Source organism: Chroicocephalus ridibundus, chromosome 1, assembly GCF_963924245.1.
Source record: "Chroicocephalus ridibundus chromosome 1, bChrRid1.1, whole genome shotgun sequence".
Taxonomy (NCBI): Eukaryota; Metazoa; Chordata; class Aves; order Charadriiformes; family Laridae; genus Chroicocephalus; species Chroicocephalus ridibundus.
This window is the reverse complement of record NC_086284.1, coordinates 178,721,597-178,735,335: the sequence shown is the minus strand read 5'-3', so window position 1 is coordinate 178,735,335 and position 13,739 is coordinate 178,721,597. Positions and strand designations below refer to the sequence as shown.

The following is a 13,739-nucleotide window of genomic DNA, read 5'->3' as shown; positions in this document are numbered from 1 at the left end:
TGATACTCAGATCTCTACAAAGAGAAAATTTATCAGAGAAACAGTCTAATTTCACATTCTTCAGCAGAGTGTGTGGGGACGCTTTATGAACTTTAAAAGAATTTTTATTAACTCTCTGTAGCAGTGTTGAGTACTTTGTTCAGTGTAGGATTTTTTTTTTTTTTTAATTAGTATCTTCACCCTTACAATACCCAGAAACTCTTAGCCAGGGCTGAGTCATCTACGATGAATACACATCTTGGGAAGTTTCACTACGTTAGAGAGGCATTAGGTTGGTCTTCAGGTTACATGAGAAATTCGAGATTCCTCTTAATTTTGGTCCGGTAATCAGTATTTTGTGGTTTTCTTGTTTATACTTATTACATTTTTCAGGGATTCTTTTTTAAGACCATATTTTTTAAAATTATAAACTGCAAAACAGTGGTATTTCATTTTACATTTACACAAAGTAAACCCAACGTGCCTTTAAAGAAACCTTTACATGCCTTTACAGAAGCCCCTCCATGCACAGTTCATGAAACCCTTTGTTCAGCTAATGAAAACCTATAATGCAGAGGACCACGAGACCGCAGGTAAGAAGTACTTAGACGGGCAGAAGATTTGTAGTACTAGGGAATCCGGAAAAAACCAAAAAGGCATGTCACGATCCAGAGGCCAGAAGCCACATTTCCTGTGTAACAAGAAATACAAAGACACGTTTCCTACAGCACCAGTCATCAGGTGCCAAAACAAAACAAAAGTTGCTTCAAGCCTTAGAGGACACACCTGCCTTAGTTCACTAAGAAGTTACTATATTCGATGCTAGTATTAGGCATCCAAATACACATCAGAACCACAGTAATGAGCTTTTCTCCTCACTCCCATACACAAAAAAAACCCCCTTATTAGGAACCAAGTTCCACTGAAAATGTACTGCAGGAATTTTCTAATGGCTTTCCCGTTTTTACTTATTTATTTATAGGCACATACAAAAGCCCTAGTGATGGGAATCAACAAGGAACTGCTAAGTCAGGATTGTTCTTACAGAAGAGAAGCTATAATTCACAGCTTGCTGTCTAAAGCACAATTTTAAGGGCTTTATACACCCTTATCTAACAAACATATGGTTTTATCTTCACAAACAAGCTTGTCATCAGTATCACCAAGCAGAAACGAAAACAGAAAGAACTACTCTGTCCCAGAGAATCGGACACAAAGGCCAAAGTTCAGCTGAATTCCATCAACTTGCTTCCAGTGTCTCCAGCTGGAGAGGTGTGCGTGCCTGCTGGTTTATAAACACGCCACCACACTCACTCTTCCCTTCCTTACACGCACACCAAAGGGCTGTCGCAGGGGTTGGCTAATGAACACATGTCAGGGTGCTGCAGATCCTGGAACACCTTGCACTGCTCCATCTTGGTCTGTGAGAAAACCCAACCTGTCAGCTTTACATGCCATGCCATCCCACTTGTAACCTCCCTCTCTGTAGAAGGGATAATCTCACTCAGAACACAGACAGATGGCTTTTCTCCCCATGAGCTAAAACATGTGTTAAAAAATAAATTGTAATTCAGGTGCTGATCCAGACACAACCTCACCTACTGTAAGGGCGCGTTTTCCAGGGAGCCTCTATTAAGATGGAGAGACCTCAATACCATAAGCAGTCTTCTTCTAACAAGAACAGTTTGGTACTAATACCTGCAGGAAAATCTGTACTGAAACATCACAAGCAGCTATATATGGGCCCAAGCTGAGGACACTTTGCCATGGAAATACTTGGTCAAGGAAACAACAACAGAACAACTATAATTCACAGAATCAACTATAAGAAATACTGGTTTCTTCCTTCCTGCTACCAGTTATGAAGAACAAATTTCTCTACGGATTTCTGACAAAGACAACAACAAAGCCAAGACCTTTGCGTTATTGCTCTTTTTGTAGTTTTGTTCACCCCAGAGGTACTGAAAATTGCACAATAAAAAGTCATTGAATCAGTGTCTGGAGCAGAGACTGCCAAGGTATGAGAGGCTAGAGGCAGGGTCCAATAAAAAGAATGTGTTTAAAGTTTTTCAGTGTTTACCAGCATTGGTTTGGGGCTTTACATTTTTAGCTTACCTGTTGTTTCCCATCCTGTAATTCAATCAGGAACTCCTTAACAAGATAACCTGAGCTCACATTTCACAATGTAGAAATTCAGGCGTTGAAGATGCAGTCCCTTTCTGTAACTTTGTCTCCATTACATCTCTTGAATTTGTGTACCATTTCATACCTAAAATCCTGAAAGCAATCTTCAGAGTTAGGAGACAGCAAGCAAGTGCCATTTGAATCAACCTTCAGAGCTGCAGATTGAGCTCCCAGTAATGTTCAAGACACTTGCAGATTTTTAAAAAAACTTATTTTTATTTTAAACACAAGTTTCACTACCTTAGCTTCTAAAGCAGTTCTGGGCGTCAGGGACTGTGTTCAGAGCAACGCTGTGTCTTAACAGACTTTCTCCCAGTGTGACCTTCCTTGTCTTACCATCACAGGCCCCATGGGCTCTGAAAGCTGATCCCAACCCCAGTGCAGTCAGTCACAGTTCACAGTGTGACCTTAGAAGCCAAGAGAAACTGTCCATTAGTACATTCCTACTGTGAGCACTAGGCAACTCCTTCCAAAATTTGCAGGCGGAAATCTACGTGAAAACTCATGATGAGCTTTCAAACATGCAAGAGCCTGACAACAGTTTGCAACTCACACCACCAGAACTCTATAAAGGCAAGATGGCAATGAAACAGTAACAAACAGCGCTGCTTTAGAGACTGAGCTGGAATACACAGTCAATACCAAAAGAAAAAAATCTGCCAAAACATCGTCTTTGACAAAAAATGAGGAGTATATATATACATATTGTAAGATTAGCATTAAATAATCTTTAGGATAAAGTCTGTGGTAAGGTACTTTTTAAAACAAAACTGTCCAGTTAAGAGATTTCATAGAATCATAGAATTCTTAGGGTTGGAAGGGACCTTAAAGATCATCTAGTTCCAACCCCCCTGCCATGGGCAGGGACACGTCCCACTAGGCCAGGTTTCTCAGAGCCCCATCCAGCCTGGCCTTAAAAACTTCCAGGGATGGGACTTCCACCACCTCTCTGGGCAACCCGTTCCAGTGTCTCACCACCCTTATGGTGAAGAACTTCCTTCTAACGTCCAATCTGAATTGTCCCATCTCTAGTTTTAATCCACTCCCTCTAGTCCTGCCATTACCCGACATCCTAAAAAAGTCCCTCACCAGCTTTCTTGTAGGCCCCCTTAAGATACTGGAAGGCCACAATAAGGTCTCCTCGGAGCCTTCTTTTCTCCAGACTCAACCACCCCAACTCTTTCAGTCTGTCCTCATAGGAGAGGTGCTCCAGCCCTCTGATCATCCTCGTGCCCCTTCTCTGGACACGTTCCAGCACGTCTATATCTCTCTTGCAGTAGGAGCTCCAGAATTGGACACAGTACTCCAGGTGGGGTCTCACGAGAGGAAGTAGAGGGGGAGAATCACCTCCTTCGACCTGCTGGCCACGCTTCTCCTGATGCAGCCCAGGATACGATTGGCTTTCTGGGCTGCAAGTGCATACTGATGGCTCATGTTGATCCTCTCGTCCACCAGCACCCCCAAGTCCTTTTCTTCAGGGCTGCTCTCAAGCTCTCAATTTTGAAGCATAACACAGGTATCGTTCTTTAAAGTCACACCCGCAATCTGTCCCTTCAATCAATCTTGAGGGAAAGGAAAAACCAAAACCAACCACATGACATCTCCTGCATCTCAAATACTCCTTTTGTACCTCTCGATAAATACCATCTGCAATTAGGATACTTGCAAAAAATAAATCAGGAAAAAAACCGTTACTTTTTAATGTCAGATCTATTTTACCCAAAAAGGAAGAATTACTGTCCACTGGAGGCTTCCTCCCAACAAAGAGAAGAACCGGTAAAAAAGCAACACATGAAAAGATCACAAATAGCAAGCCAAGCAACAATATTACTGATTTCCAAAAGAAAAGCAAGGAACGGCCTGATATGATTACTGGTGTGCATGTGCAGTTGTGAAGAACAAATAATTGAGCTGAAAAACTATACGCTTCTGGGAGAACTATGAGCTATACCTAGTGGGCGATATAATACTGCTGTTATATAATAAACACAGCAGGAAAAAAAATATCTTTTAAACAAATTGAACACAGGAGACAATAGGCTTTTTTAACTGACTTTCAAAAGCTTGCTGACAACCAGTTTTAAGAATACAATCCCATATTAACTAATTCAGATTCCTCCATGGATTTTGAAACTGAAGTAACCAGAAAAGCAAGCAAAGTCCTTTTGCGTATTTTCTCATGGTCATGTTTTCTTTTGCTAACACCATATAAAATAAACAATAATAACCAAAGATTGTCCTCACTGTAACTATACTTGCCTTTTAGACAGGCAATAACTAATCTTTGCTTAAACCAAACTGAAAGATTATACCTTTCAGCATGTTAATATTGTTTAAATTCTTCATATATATGGAAGATTCCAAATGATAAAACATTTTTTAGTTATATATTTACACTTGATTTTTTTCATTACAAACTGTTTTCCATTTGTTCTGCATACTAAGAAGTCATTCATTGTCCATTTATGAACAGTGATCAGCTTTAATGTAGAACGCTATACAGGAAGAAGGCAAATAAGAAATGAATTCGTTTTTGTTTCAGTAATTACCAGACAACACGCATTTATTTTAAAGATCGGGAGGATCTGCCTAGTTGCCAACTCCATGCTTTCAAGCTTCGAGATCTCTATTTCCTGAGCAGCTTGAATAAAATTCAGTATTAGATTCTTGGTAGAAAGCTAATCATTTCCTGAAGCAGAGTGAAAGGAAATGTTACAGGGTAAAAAATGAAGTTTAATAGAATGTGGTGTCCCAAGCAACTGCCCCCACCTGCCTGAGGCTGAACATGCTGCTCCAGTGATTCTGCAAGGCAGCACCTGCCAGTGATGCAGAGAGCTCCCCAATCTCCAGCCTGCCACCTCCCCTATACTCCACATCCCAACTCTTTTCCATGGCTTCAGAGCCAGGGCTTACAAATTCAGTGAGCCATTCTGCAGAAGGCATACAATAAAAAGCGAAAACTATTTTACTTCCCCCCCTCCAGCATTCTGGCCCCATGGGACTATGTAACAAAGTGCATATGTGCGCATGCACAAGACAAATCACACATACAGGGTAATTCTGGTAAGAATGTGCAATTTCTACAATGTCCCCTTTCAGGAAGAGGTGACCTTGTAACACATTTTCAAGCATCAAAGTTTCCTGAAATACACTGCTGAAATTCAGGTACCTATATCAGAAGTGCACATTATGGACAATGAAAGATGAGTAATTCATTTCAATATTCCAGTACTGATTTTCAGGAGACAACAAATCTGAGCAAAAGGAGGTTCAAGCCCTTTCTGATGTTAGATGTCTTAAAAATTATGCACTACAGAGTTTAGCAAGGCTATGCTGTTAGCCCTAACTCATTCTATCTTGTAATTTTATGTCAAGCCACTGATGACAAACATGCAGCTTCTACAGTAGCTACAGCTAAATTAAAACCTTCTGCTGTACCTTACTATTTTAAAGCAAGTCCATTGTGTGCGGGGGAGCAGAAAGTATGAGGGAGGAAGGCGTTTATAAACCACATCACAGAACTCCGCTCATAAAAGCCCAAGCAACCAAAACAAATATTTCAGTCGGTACCAAATACACAAATGCCTTTTAAAGAGAGATTTGCCATGGTGTAAGTTAACTTACTCGATTGCCTATCTGCAAATCTTGCTACTACAAAGAGTCGTTATCTAAATGCATACAAGCATTGTTCTTTCTAATTTCTACCAACATCTCAGTACATTATTTTTATTCAAGCTGAAAAACTGAGGAGGAAATTATATTCTCTTCCATAGATCTTAAGAAATGCAAGACCAAAACAAACCTGGTAAAGCAGGAGAGAGCTCGTTATATCCTCCAAATGAAGCATTCCGGACAAGTTTTCGGCCATCAGCTCTTGGAGCAAACACAGATGAAATCCCAGCACATGAAGAAAACCTACGTCGCACTGGACCCTCTTCCTTCATGAGTTAAGGTGTTTGTGTAAGGATTATGTTCTCTGTGAAAGCTGGTTAGCATTAGCTGGTTGGAACAAGAGTGTTGCAGTAACAGCCTTTTACCTCACATTCTGATGAGTAAGATACAAAAGGAAAAAAAAAAAAAGAAACAAACGAAGGGCACACGTGAAAAATGCAGTGAAGAGACAGAGGCTGCCAAATCAGCAGCAAGCCAAGCAACACTATACTCCTCTTGTCAAACCCATTAGGATGCTTAAAGCAGAATGGCTTTGCTTCAGCTCCTCTTTTCCACAAATACACTGCATCTCATTTTTTACATCTCAGTTTTGGTCCTACTCATCTCTGCTTTTTAAGTACACAAAAATGGTGATTATTTAGGTTTTAAGGATTCATTAAATACGTTCTTTTTCCTCTTAGTCTTTCAAGTCCCAAATTTACCTTGCACAAAGCACAACTCGTGAGCTATGCAGCTTCCCTATTTGATATTGTGGTACACTATGGGAATCTGAAAAGGGAGCTGACAGTTTGCGTTACACAGCCATGTTGAAGTGCCTGTTTAGGCACTTAGCTAGTTTTCATCAGCTGATTGCCACGGCTTCTACTTCTTAATTTCTTATTTTTCTTTAAATGGTGAAGTGCTAGCTTTTTCTTCTCTAAGACTCTGCCATATTTATACATACAAACCAGCCAGCCCCCTGGAGGAGTTGCACAAAATAAGCTCCACAAAAAGGGGGTTTTTATTATTAATGCCCCAAATATTTTATGCAATGAATAAAACACTTAAATGAACCTACTTAAATTTTAAACATAAAAAAAAAATACTCAGAAAATTGTGCTTCAAGACTAGAAATCAGCTAATCCAACCTGTTCCTGCTGAGAGCTACCAGAATAAAGCAAGATAAGCTTAAGCTCTCCCTAACCTCCTTCATCCACTGCTTGTTAAATCAGCGGCTTCTTTGCCATGATGACTAGTATGCACGGCTGCCCTCTTCTGTATGTGGAATTTTATTTCTGTCTGGTGCTTCTCTGCTGATCCCATTTTCCCCATCACACCTTATTTCTGACAAAACATGTTTTGAGACCTACTCTGTTTGCTGGAAAGCAGAAAATAAGACACTAAGAATTGGCTTGAAAATAGGAGCTTGCATTCTCCCTTACTCCATACTAGAGGCCTCCTCTTCTTCTGGGATGTGAAACACATCCCACAAATTAAATCAATGGTAGTGTGAATTTGATTAATCCTCGAATAATACTGTTTACTCCAGCTGCTTATGCAAAGAACTGTACTTACTATTTGCAGCTCAATAATTTCAGTTCACATTGACTCAAGGATAATAGTGAAGTATTTTATAACCCCTGTGACAGGTTTCAACTGTGCTGAGTGTATGTGCACTAGTACCTATATATACATACACTAAGACACATACAGAAAACACTGAAAATAATTTTTCTGATAATGAAACATAGTAGCTTCCAGTATCCTATGAATCACTAGAATTTCTTCATGCCTCTTAACAATCTAATGTCCCAAATACACGCCAACGAAAAAAGATGTAAATGAAAAAAACAAATATGACCCATCAATAGAAACCATTATGTGTGATCTGTAATTTTCGCTTCTTTAGTACAAGCAGTGAAAAACTCTATTCACTTGGGCACAGGGAGGGGGAGAAACTGGATGAGGATGTCTTATGTTCAGGCCTGTCTCCATTTATCCATGACTGTGCCTCATACTTCCCTCAGCTGAAGCAGTTCTTGTCCAGATGTCCCGGAAGGAACAGAAAGAACAGCTGAAAACCTTAAAGAGTGGAACGGTGGGGCAATAAGGAGGAAATGCAGGGAGGGAGAACACCACTTTTTTTTTTTTATTATTTTTAAAAATAAACACAGCTCCACATCACTTCTCCAAATCTGTCTTCTTAACTACAAAACAGCAAACTGCCTTGGGTCCAAATCTCTTCAGAATATGCATTTCTTTCTAATTAAAATAAAGAGAAAGCTGCAGTAGAAAAACTGCCCTTACACACAGAAGGAACTGTATCCTCTCATTACAGACCTATCTTGCCCAGTTAATGGGTCTGTTATCTCACATTTCAGAGTCAGGGCTATGACCCTGCCCAGGAAGGCTCTGCTGACACTGCTATCAGGACATTACCGTGTCCTGTACCGGACAGCAGGCTCGCACAGAGTAACAGGAGGCTCCACCACCAGCCACCCACACCACTTCGTCTGCCTCCAGCCACTGTGCCAGCCAGTTCTGGAGCCACTTCTGAGCATGACTCTGCCAGCCTACCAGGTTCTTCCAGGACAGTCTTCTCTGCCACGCTGTGTTCATTTTAGTAAAAAGTGGGAGACATCCAGGGCTTTGAGGAAACAATGTAATCCTGAAGGTTCTTCCCATATTTCTCTCCCTGCCCTCTCAGGTCCCTTGACACTGTTCATGTAGCCAAACTGTAAACAAGAACAGATTAAAAACCTATTCCTCCTTCCTATGCCCTTTTCTCCACTTAGAAGTGAAATTGAAATCTATGGGTAGACAAAATTAAGAATTTCAGTAAGGATAATGTTACATTTCCCCTCTCTGAAGCTATCTCCCAACCAAGGAAGCCGTTAGCCAGGTATTCTGACTAGGTTCCATCTTCTTTAACTCAACAGCTGTATAGGAGAGGCAGACTCTGTGCCTTTTGCCAAAGTATGACTGTCTCGCCACCGCAAAGGAGGGGGAAAAGAAAGAAATCTAATTTAAGCTTCCTCTTTTATTTTCCTTCCCTCCACCGAGTCATCTTCATATGTCACTTAAACCGGCAGTGGTAAAACAGTTGATTACATGGTTTGGATGTAAAAATTCACTAGTTCTCCAACTTTTCAACAGCTTGTGATTTATTATGCCTGCTAACACTTGTACACGCATGCTCATTTGCTTCAACTACTTCAAAACAGTGTGTGTTACTGGAGAGATAGTTGACACGCTGCTGAAAGGCTGTTAGATCAAAAGGAATCTGTAACATTTAATAAAAATGAGCATTCTTCTCCATGGCGTGATTCTAGACTAAAGTTTATTGTAACTCTTGAGCATCAACCTGGGACATTAAAGGGGTTTCTGCTCTCCACACAGTCAGCGCCCAAAGCTTAGAAACCCTTTTAATTCCTTGCCATAAATTTGATTCCTGAAAGGACACAGACATACTTTTAAGTAGTTGGAAGTGCTTTTATTTGCATGTTCTGTACATGACAATTGAAAGTTGCACTTCATTCGCCGCTAAATATTAGACACACCCCCCAAAAATTAATAAAAAAATTCCTTTTCCCTCTTCTCCCCTCCCCAAAAATAAACTCAGACAGAATAGCAGAACGGGCCAATATACTGATAAAACTAGAATTAATATAATTTCTTAGGTGATCTTAGAGTAACATCACAGGAAGCCACCTGCCCTTTTGATATCAGTTTTCAGTGTCTTAATAATTCATATACTAAGAAAATGCATGAACATACACAGCTTGGAAGTTTACATGGTTCCAAAATACTCAGAAACAGAACTACAGCCACATCCAACAGCAGAAGTCAGACACAGCTGAAAAGCCTGCATAAACAGGAAGGTGTCTGCACTCTAGCCTAAATATATCAGGTGTGTCCCACTGTGTATCTGTACATGAAAAAATAAGATTCCTCATAACAAAAGTTAAGTACTTCATGAAAGCGGGCACTAGACTAAATATGCCACTCCAAAGGGAGAAAAAGTCTCCTAGTTTCTCTGTTTTATATAATACCTAAATCAGTAGGAAAAAGTAAACATGACTGAAATATTTAGTTCACCTATCTTGGCTGGGGGCGGGGGTGAAGAATCTGTTCCCAGTAAATCTGTTGAACATCTCTTTAGAGATGGAAAACTTATCCGTTGTATACATTTTCTAAAGGACAGAACGTATCTTTTATATCAGCTACTCAATCGGGGCTTCTTCAGCAGTAAATGCTGGCTGAAAAACAAATCATAATCCTGTGCTTAAGACATTCTTCCAGGATATTGCCTGTGGCAAAACTTAAACTTCAGTATCCAAAACAAAGGTAAACAGAAGACTCGTGCAATTCCAACAGTGCATGAAAACTTTTGTCAAAGCCTGGTTTTAGTTTTAAAACATTTATTCAATCAAAAAATATTTACAGCTGAAAAAAAAAACATAGGCGTATCAAAAAAGACCTCTCTGAACTGTGCAGGTGTGAATTCCAAGCATGGAAGTTTAACTCAAATAAAATATATTCTTAACTATAACAACTGAGGAATTTTAAATATAATAATCCTTTTTATATAGATGTTATAAGTTTAAAATAATGAACACATTACACAAACTGATACTGATGCAATAATATAACTAAGAGTATATCTAGTGATGCAAATTAAAAAAAAAATATTCCTTTTCCCCTTTAGAGGTATACAAGGAAAACCCAAAATCTTCTTAAAACCGAATTCTGTGAAAGCTAAAGGGAGGAGGAGGAGGAAGGAAAGCTGATGGTGTAGCAGAGAACGCAGAAGCCTTTTAGACTTGCCCTTCAACTCTGACAATAATTTGCCCTGACATCTTGACAACACTACATTTTCCAGTAGAATTCTCCCCACAGTCCAACAAAGGAAAAGGTCATAAATAATTCTCTACATGCAGTACACACAGACTCTTTGCAGCATGCAGAAAACAAAAAAAGGAAACTGCTAGACTATCATACCTATAAATGTGTTTTATCTAACACCTGATTATTGCCCATGGACTTTAAGTGAAAGTGTTTTTCTCCTATTTAACAAAAAGGATTTTAAAGATATACTTGCCTTTAGACACCAATATTTGATTCAGAAACAAGACATCAGAACAACGAGGCTACAAGTTATGTTGGTTATTTACAGTGGCAAGTTTCTTTCACCAAATATTCTTCTGTTCGCTGGTATTTCCAAGTCGGGTGCAGCTTAGCTGAGGAGCAGTTCCAGAAGCACGCCTGAGAGTGGTTATGAATGAACACCAGGGCTCCCAGTGCCCTGCTGGCAGCTGCACCTCTTGGCCGCCAACACTCCTGCTCAGCTCCTCCCACCCAAAGTGAATAGGCTCGCTCACTGCTCAGGTTTCAACAGTTTTCATCTCAGCCCTTATGAAATTCTCAAGGTCACAGTTCAGGCTCAAGTAGGCCAGCTCTGCAGGGATTGTCATGGACAATGAGAACTTGCTGGAGAAGTTTCACAGTAATCAGCCCTGCTGTGCCTTTCAAACCCAGGACCAAGCTTTCATAAAGCTATAACCCACACAGAAAGGAGTACATGCAATTTACCCAAGCCACAAATACTGGGTGGAGTAGCATTTCAGAAATGGCAAGTTTTAATAAACACACAATGACTTGCAGAGAGGAACGTGCCAGAGTATGCACTACAGTAAGAATGCAGGAGGTCAAGACAACAGATTCAAGAGACTAACCACACACAGCAGAAATTAAAACTTTTCACAAGAAATTCAGTCTGGTAACACAAGCTAAAACTAGATTATTTAGAGGTCAAAGTCCTTCCTTGATTACTGTGAGTTAGAACCTTACTCACAACCCATTTGAGACACACATCACTAAAGCTGTTCCAAACATGTCACACAATTTTGACAAAGTGGGGCTTCACCTCCATGAGATGCTCCGTCATAAAACCGAAAGGTGGCTACCCGTGTCACTGGGGTCAGGTCCCTGCAGCAGTACAACAGATATTAATCCAGAACTACCTAGAGAACCAGTCCACATGGCTCCTACACACTGCTAATTACAAAATACTTCCTCCGCATTGAAAGACAAAGTAAGACAAATTAAAATACCTCCCAAGAATACAGCAAGAGAGACCAAGACTCTCCAAGTGCAAGGGCTTACAAGGTTTTAGACAGAATTCCCACGCGGCAGGAGAAAGCAAAAGCATTAACATTTTTCTAAGACATTAGAAGCACTTACTCTACAGAGAAGGTACCTGACTTCAGAAGCAATATTACTGTTAATAATTGTTGAAAAACTGAGCTTGTTGGACAGCCTCAACAAGCACACTGGCGGTTTCTTGTCTAGTGCTGAGAGAGTGAGACAGTCTTATGGAAAGACGAAGTGAGGTAAAAAAAACACGACATGCTTCATAAGTTGTTCTTACTGTACCAAGATAATAAATTATTTAGCCATTCTTCTCTATTTAAAGGGCATATATAGCAGAGGGAAACAGGAGATTGCATGAAGTTACTTCCATGACTAAGTCTTAGTCTGTAGAGAGTAAAGTCAAAGGAAACAGGAGAATAAAAACAGAAATCATTATCAAAGGTAGGACACAACCCAACCGCCCAGGAAACAGCTTCATTTGGAACCAGATAGGTTGGCAAGATTTTACCATCTGCAAGCCAAATACCGTTATCAAAAAGAAATATTAACACTCTGAAAATGCTAGCTGAAAGAAAAGTCAGAGCTCGCATTTAAGCTTCAATGAGTATTCTACCAGTGGAGTTACAAGCCTCCCCCATGGTCAATGCACACATCTGCCATAACCACAGGCATGCAGGATTTCTCTCTCCAGCTCCAATGCAGTGCCTCGCCGCTGCAGCTTCAGCCTCGTGCACCTGTATGAATGAACAGGCTCTTGTGACCTCCTGACAGAAATCTGGCCAAAGGACCAAAGCCCATCTCAGGTAGAGCTCAATACTTCAAAAAGGCTTCGAGTTCACTGACATGGGGCTGTATCTTTCCTTCCACTGAACCAAAGTAATCAATCTTCCCCTAACAGCTGGTAAGAGGAGACTGGTGCTATGTCTCCAGAGCTTCTTGCATGCAGACCACCAGTGAGCCAGAACGCGTATGATGAGAGTCAGAAGCTCCAGATATTTCTTACTGCCTGGTCAAACAAAACATGCTGTTTCTGCTGTCAACTGAGCCAAACACCTGAAACAAATGTTTTTTACAGGCTGCAAGCTGTACAAGTCTCTAATAAACCACCTTTAACTTGTTAGCTGCCTTGGATACACAGTAATGTCCAAGTCTTGTATTTTCTTGGTCATTAAGGCCCCAAAGGCATCTTGTCCCTCCAGCAAGTATGAAGTGTTCTTTAGGACCTACTGCTTGAAAACATCTATTTTTCACTCTCCACCTTCTCTGACATGCAAAAACAGTTACCTTTGCATTTTTCTCCCCAAATGCAGTGTCCTATGGATTAAAATCCTAGCATGTCCTTTAGATGTTTACTCTGGAGCAAACAGCCTTTAGTACAGGCTCAGCAGAGCCAAAAATGCCCTTATTCTACTCCAAAATCAGCTTCACCTCCTCCTTTCTATTCATTGGGATAATTTTTGGCAGACCTGTAATTCTGCTTCCACTGTCAATCCACCTCCCTGCACCTAAGCCCCTTCTGTTTCTCAGTCACATAAAACATCATACACTTTCATCATATTGCAAACTGAACTAAAAATGCTACTGCTCTACTGGAAAGGAGGGGCAGATCCCATTTCTCTTCCCAGCTCAATCTCCTTCTGGGCACACACTTTCACTTCTTACCCTTATTTGATGAACTGACTTTAAAAAAAAAGAAAAAGAAAAAGAAAAAAGAAGACAGCAAGAAGCTGTTAACTTAGCTCAAAATTTACATTATTGTAAAATACCTCTTC

General features: G+C 40.3%; 1 protein-coding gene across 7 annotated transcripts in view; it reads right to left on the bottom strand.

Annotated features, from left to right (window-relative positions):
- The window catches only part of OSBPL8 (oxysterol binding protein like 8), a 95,707-nt gene that overhangs the window by 31,680 nt on the left and 50,288 nt on the right, over window positions 1-13,739 (bottom strand). The window contains exon 4 of one of the 7 annotated variants that reach the window (XM_063322891.1): window positions 5,966-6,208. The exons of the other annotated variants lie outside the window; for them this stretch is intronic. Within the exon in view, the coding sequence (XP_063178961.1) occupies window positions 5,966-6,107 (142 nt within the window). The 5' untranslated portion in view covers window positions 6,108-6,208. The remainder of the gene's footprint in view (window positions 1-5,965; window positions 6,209-13,739) is intronic. 7 annotated transcript variants of the gene reach the window in all.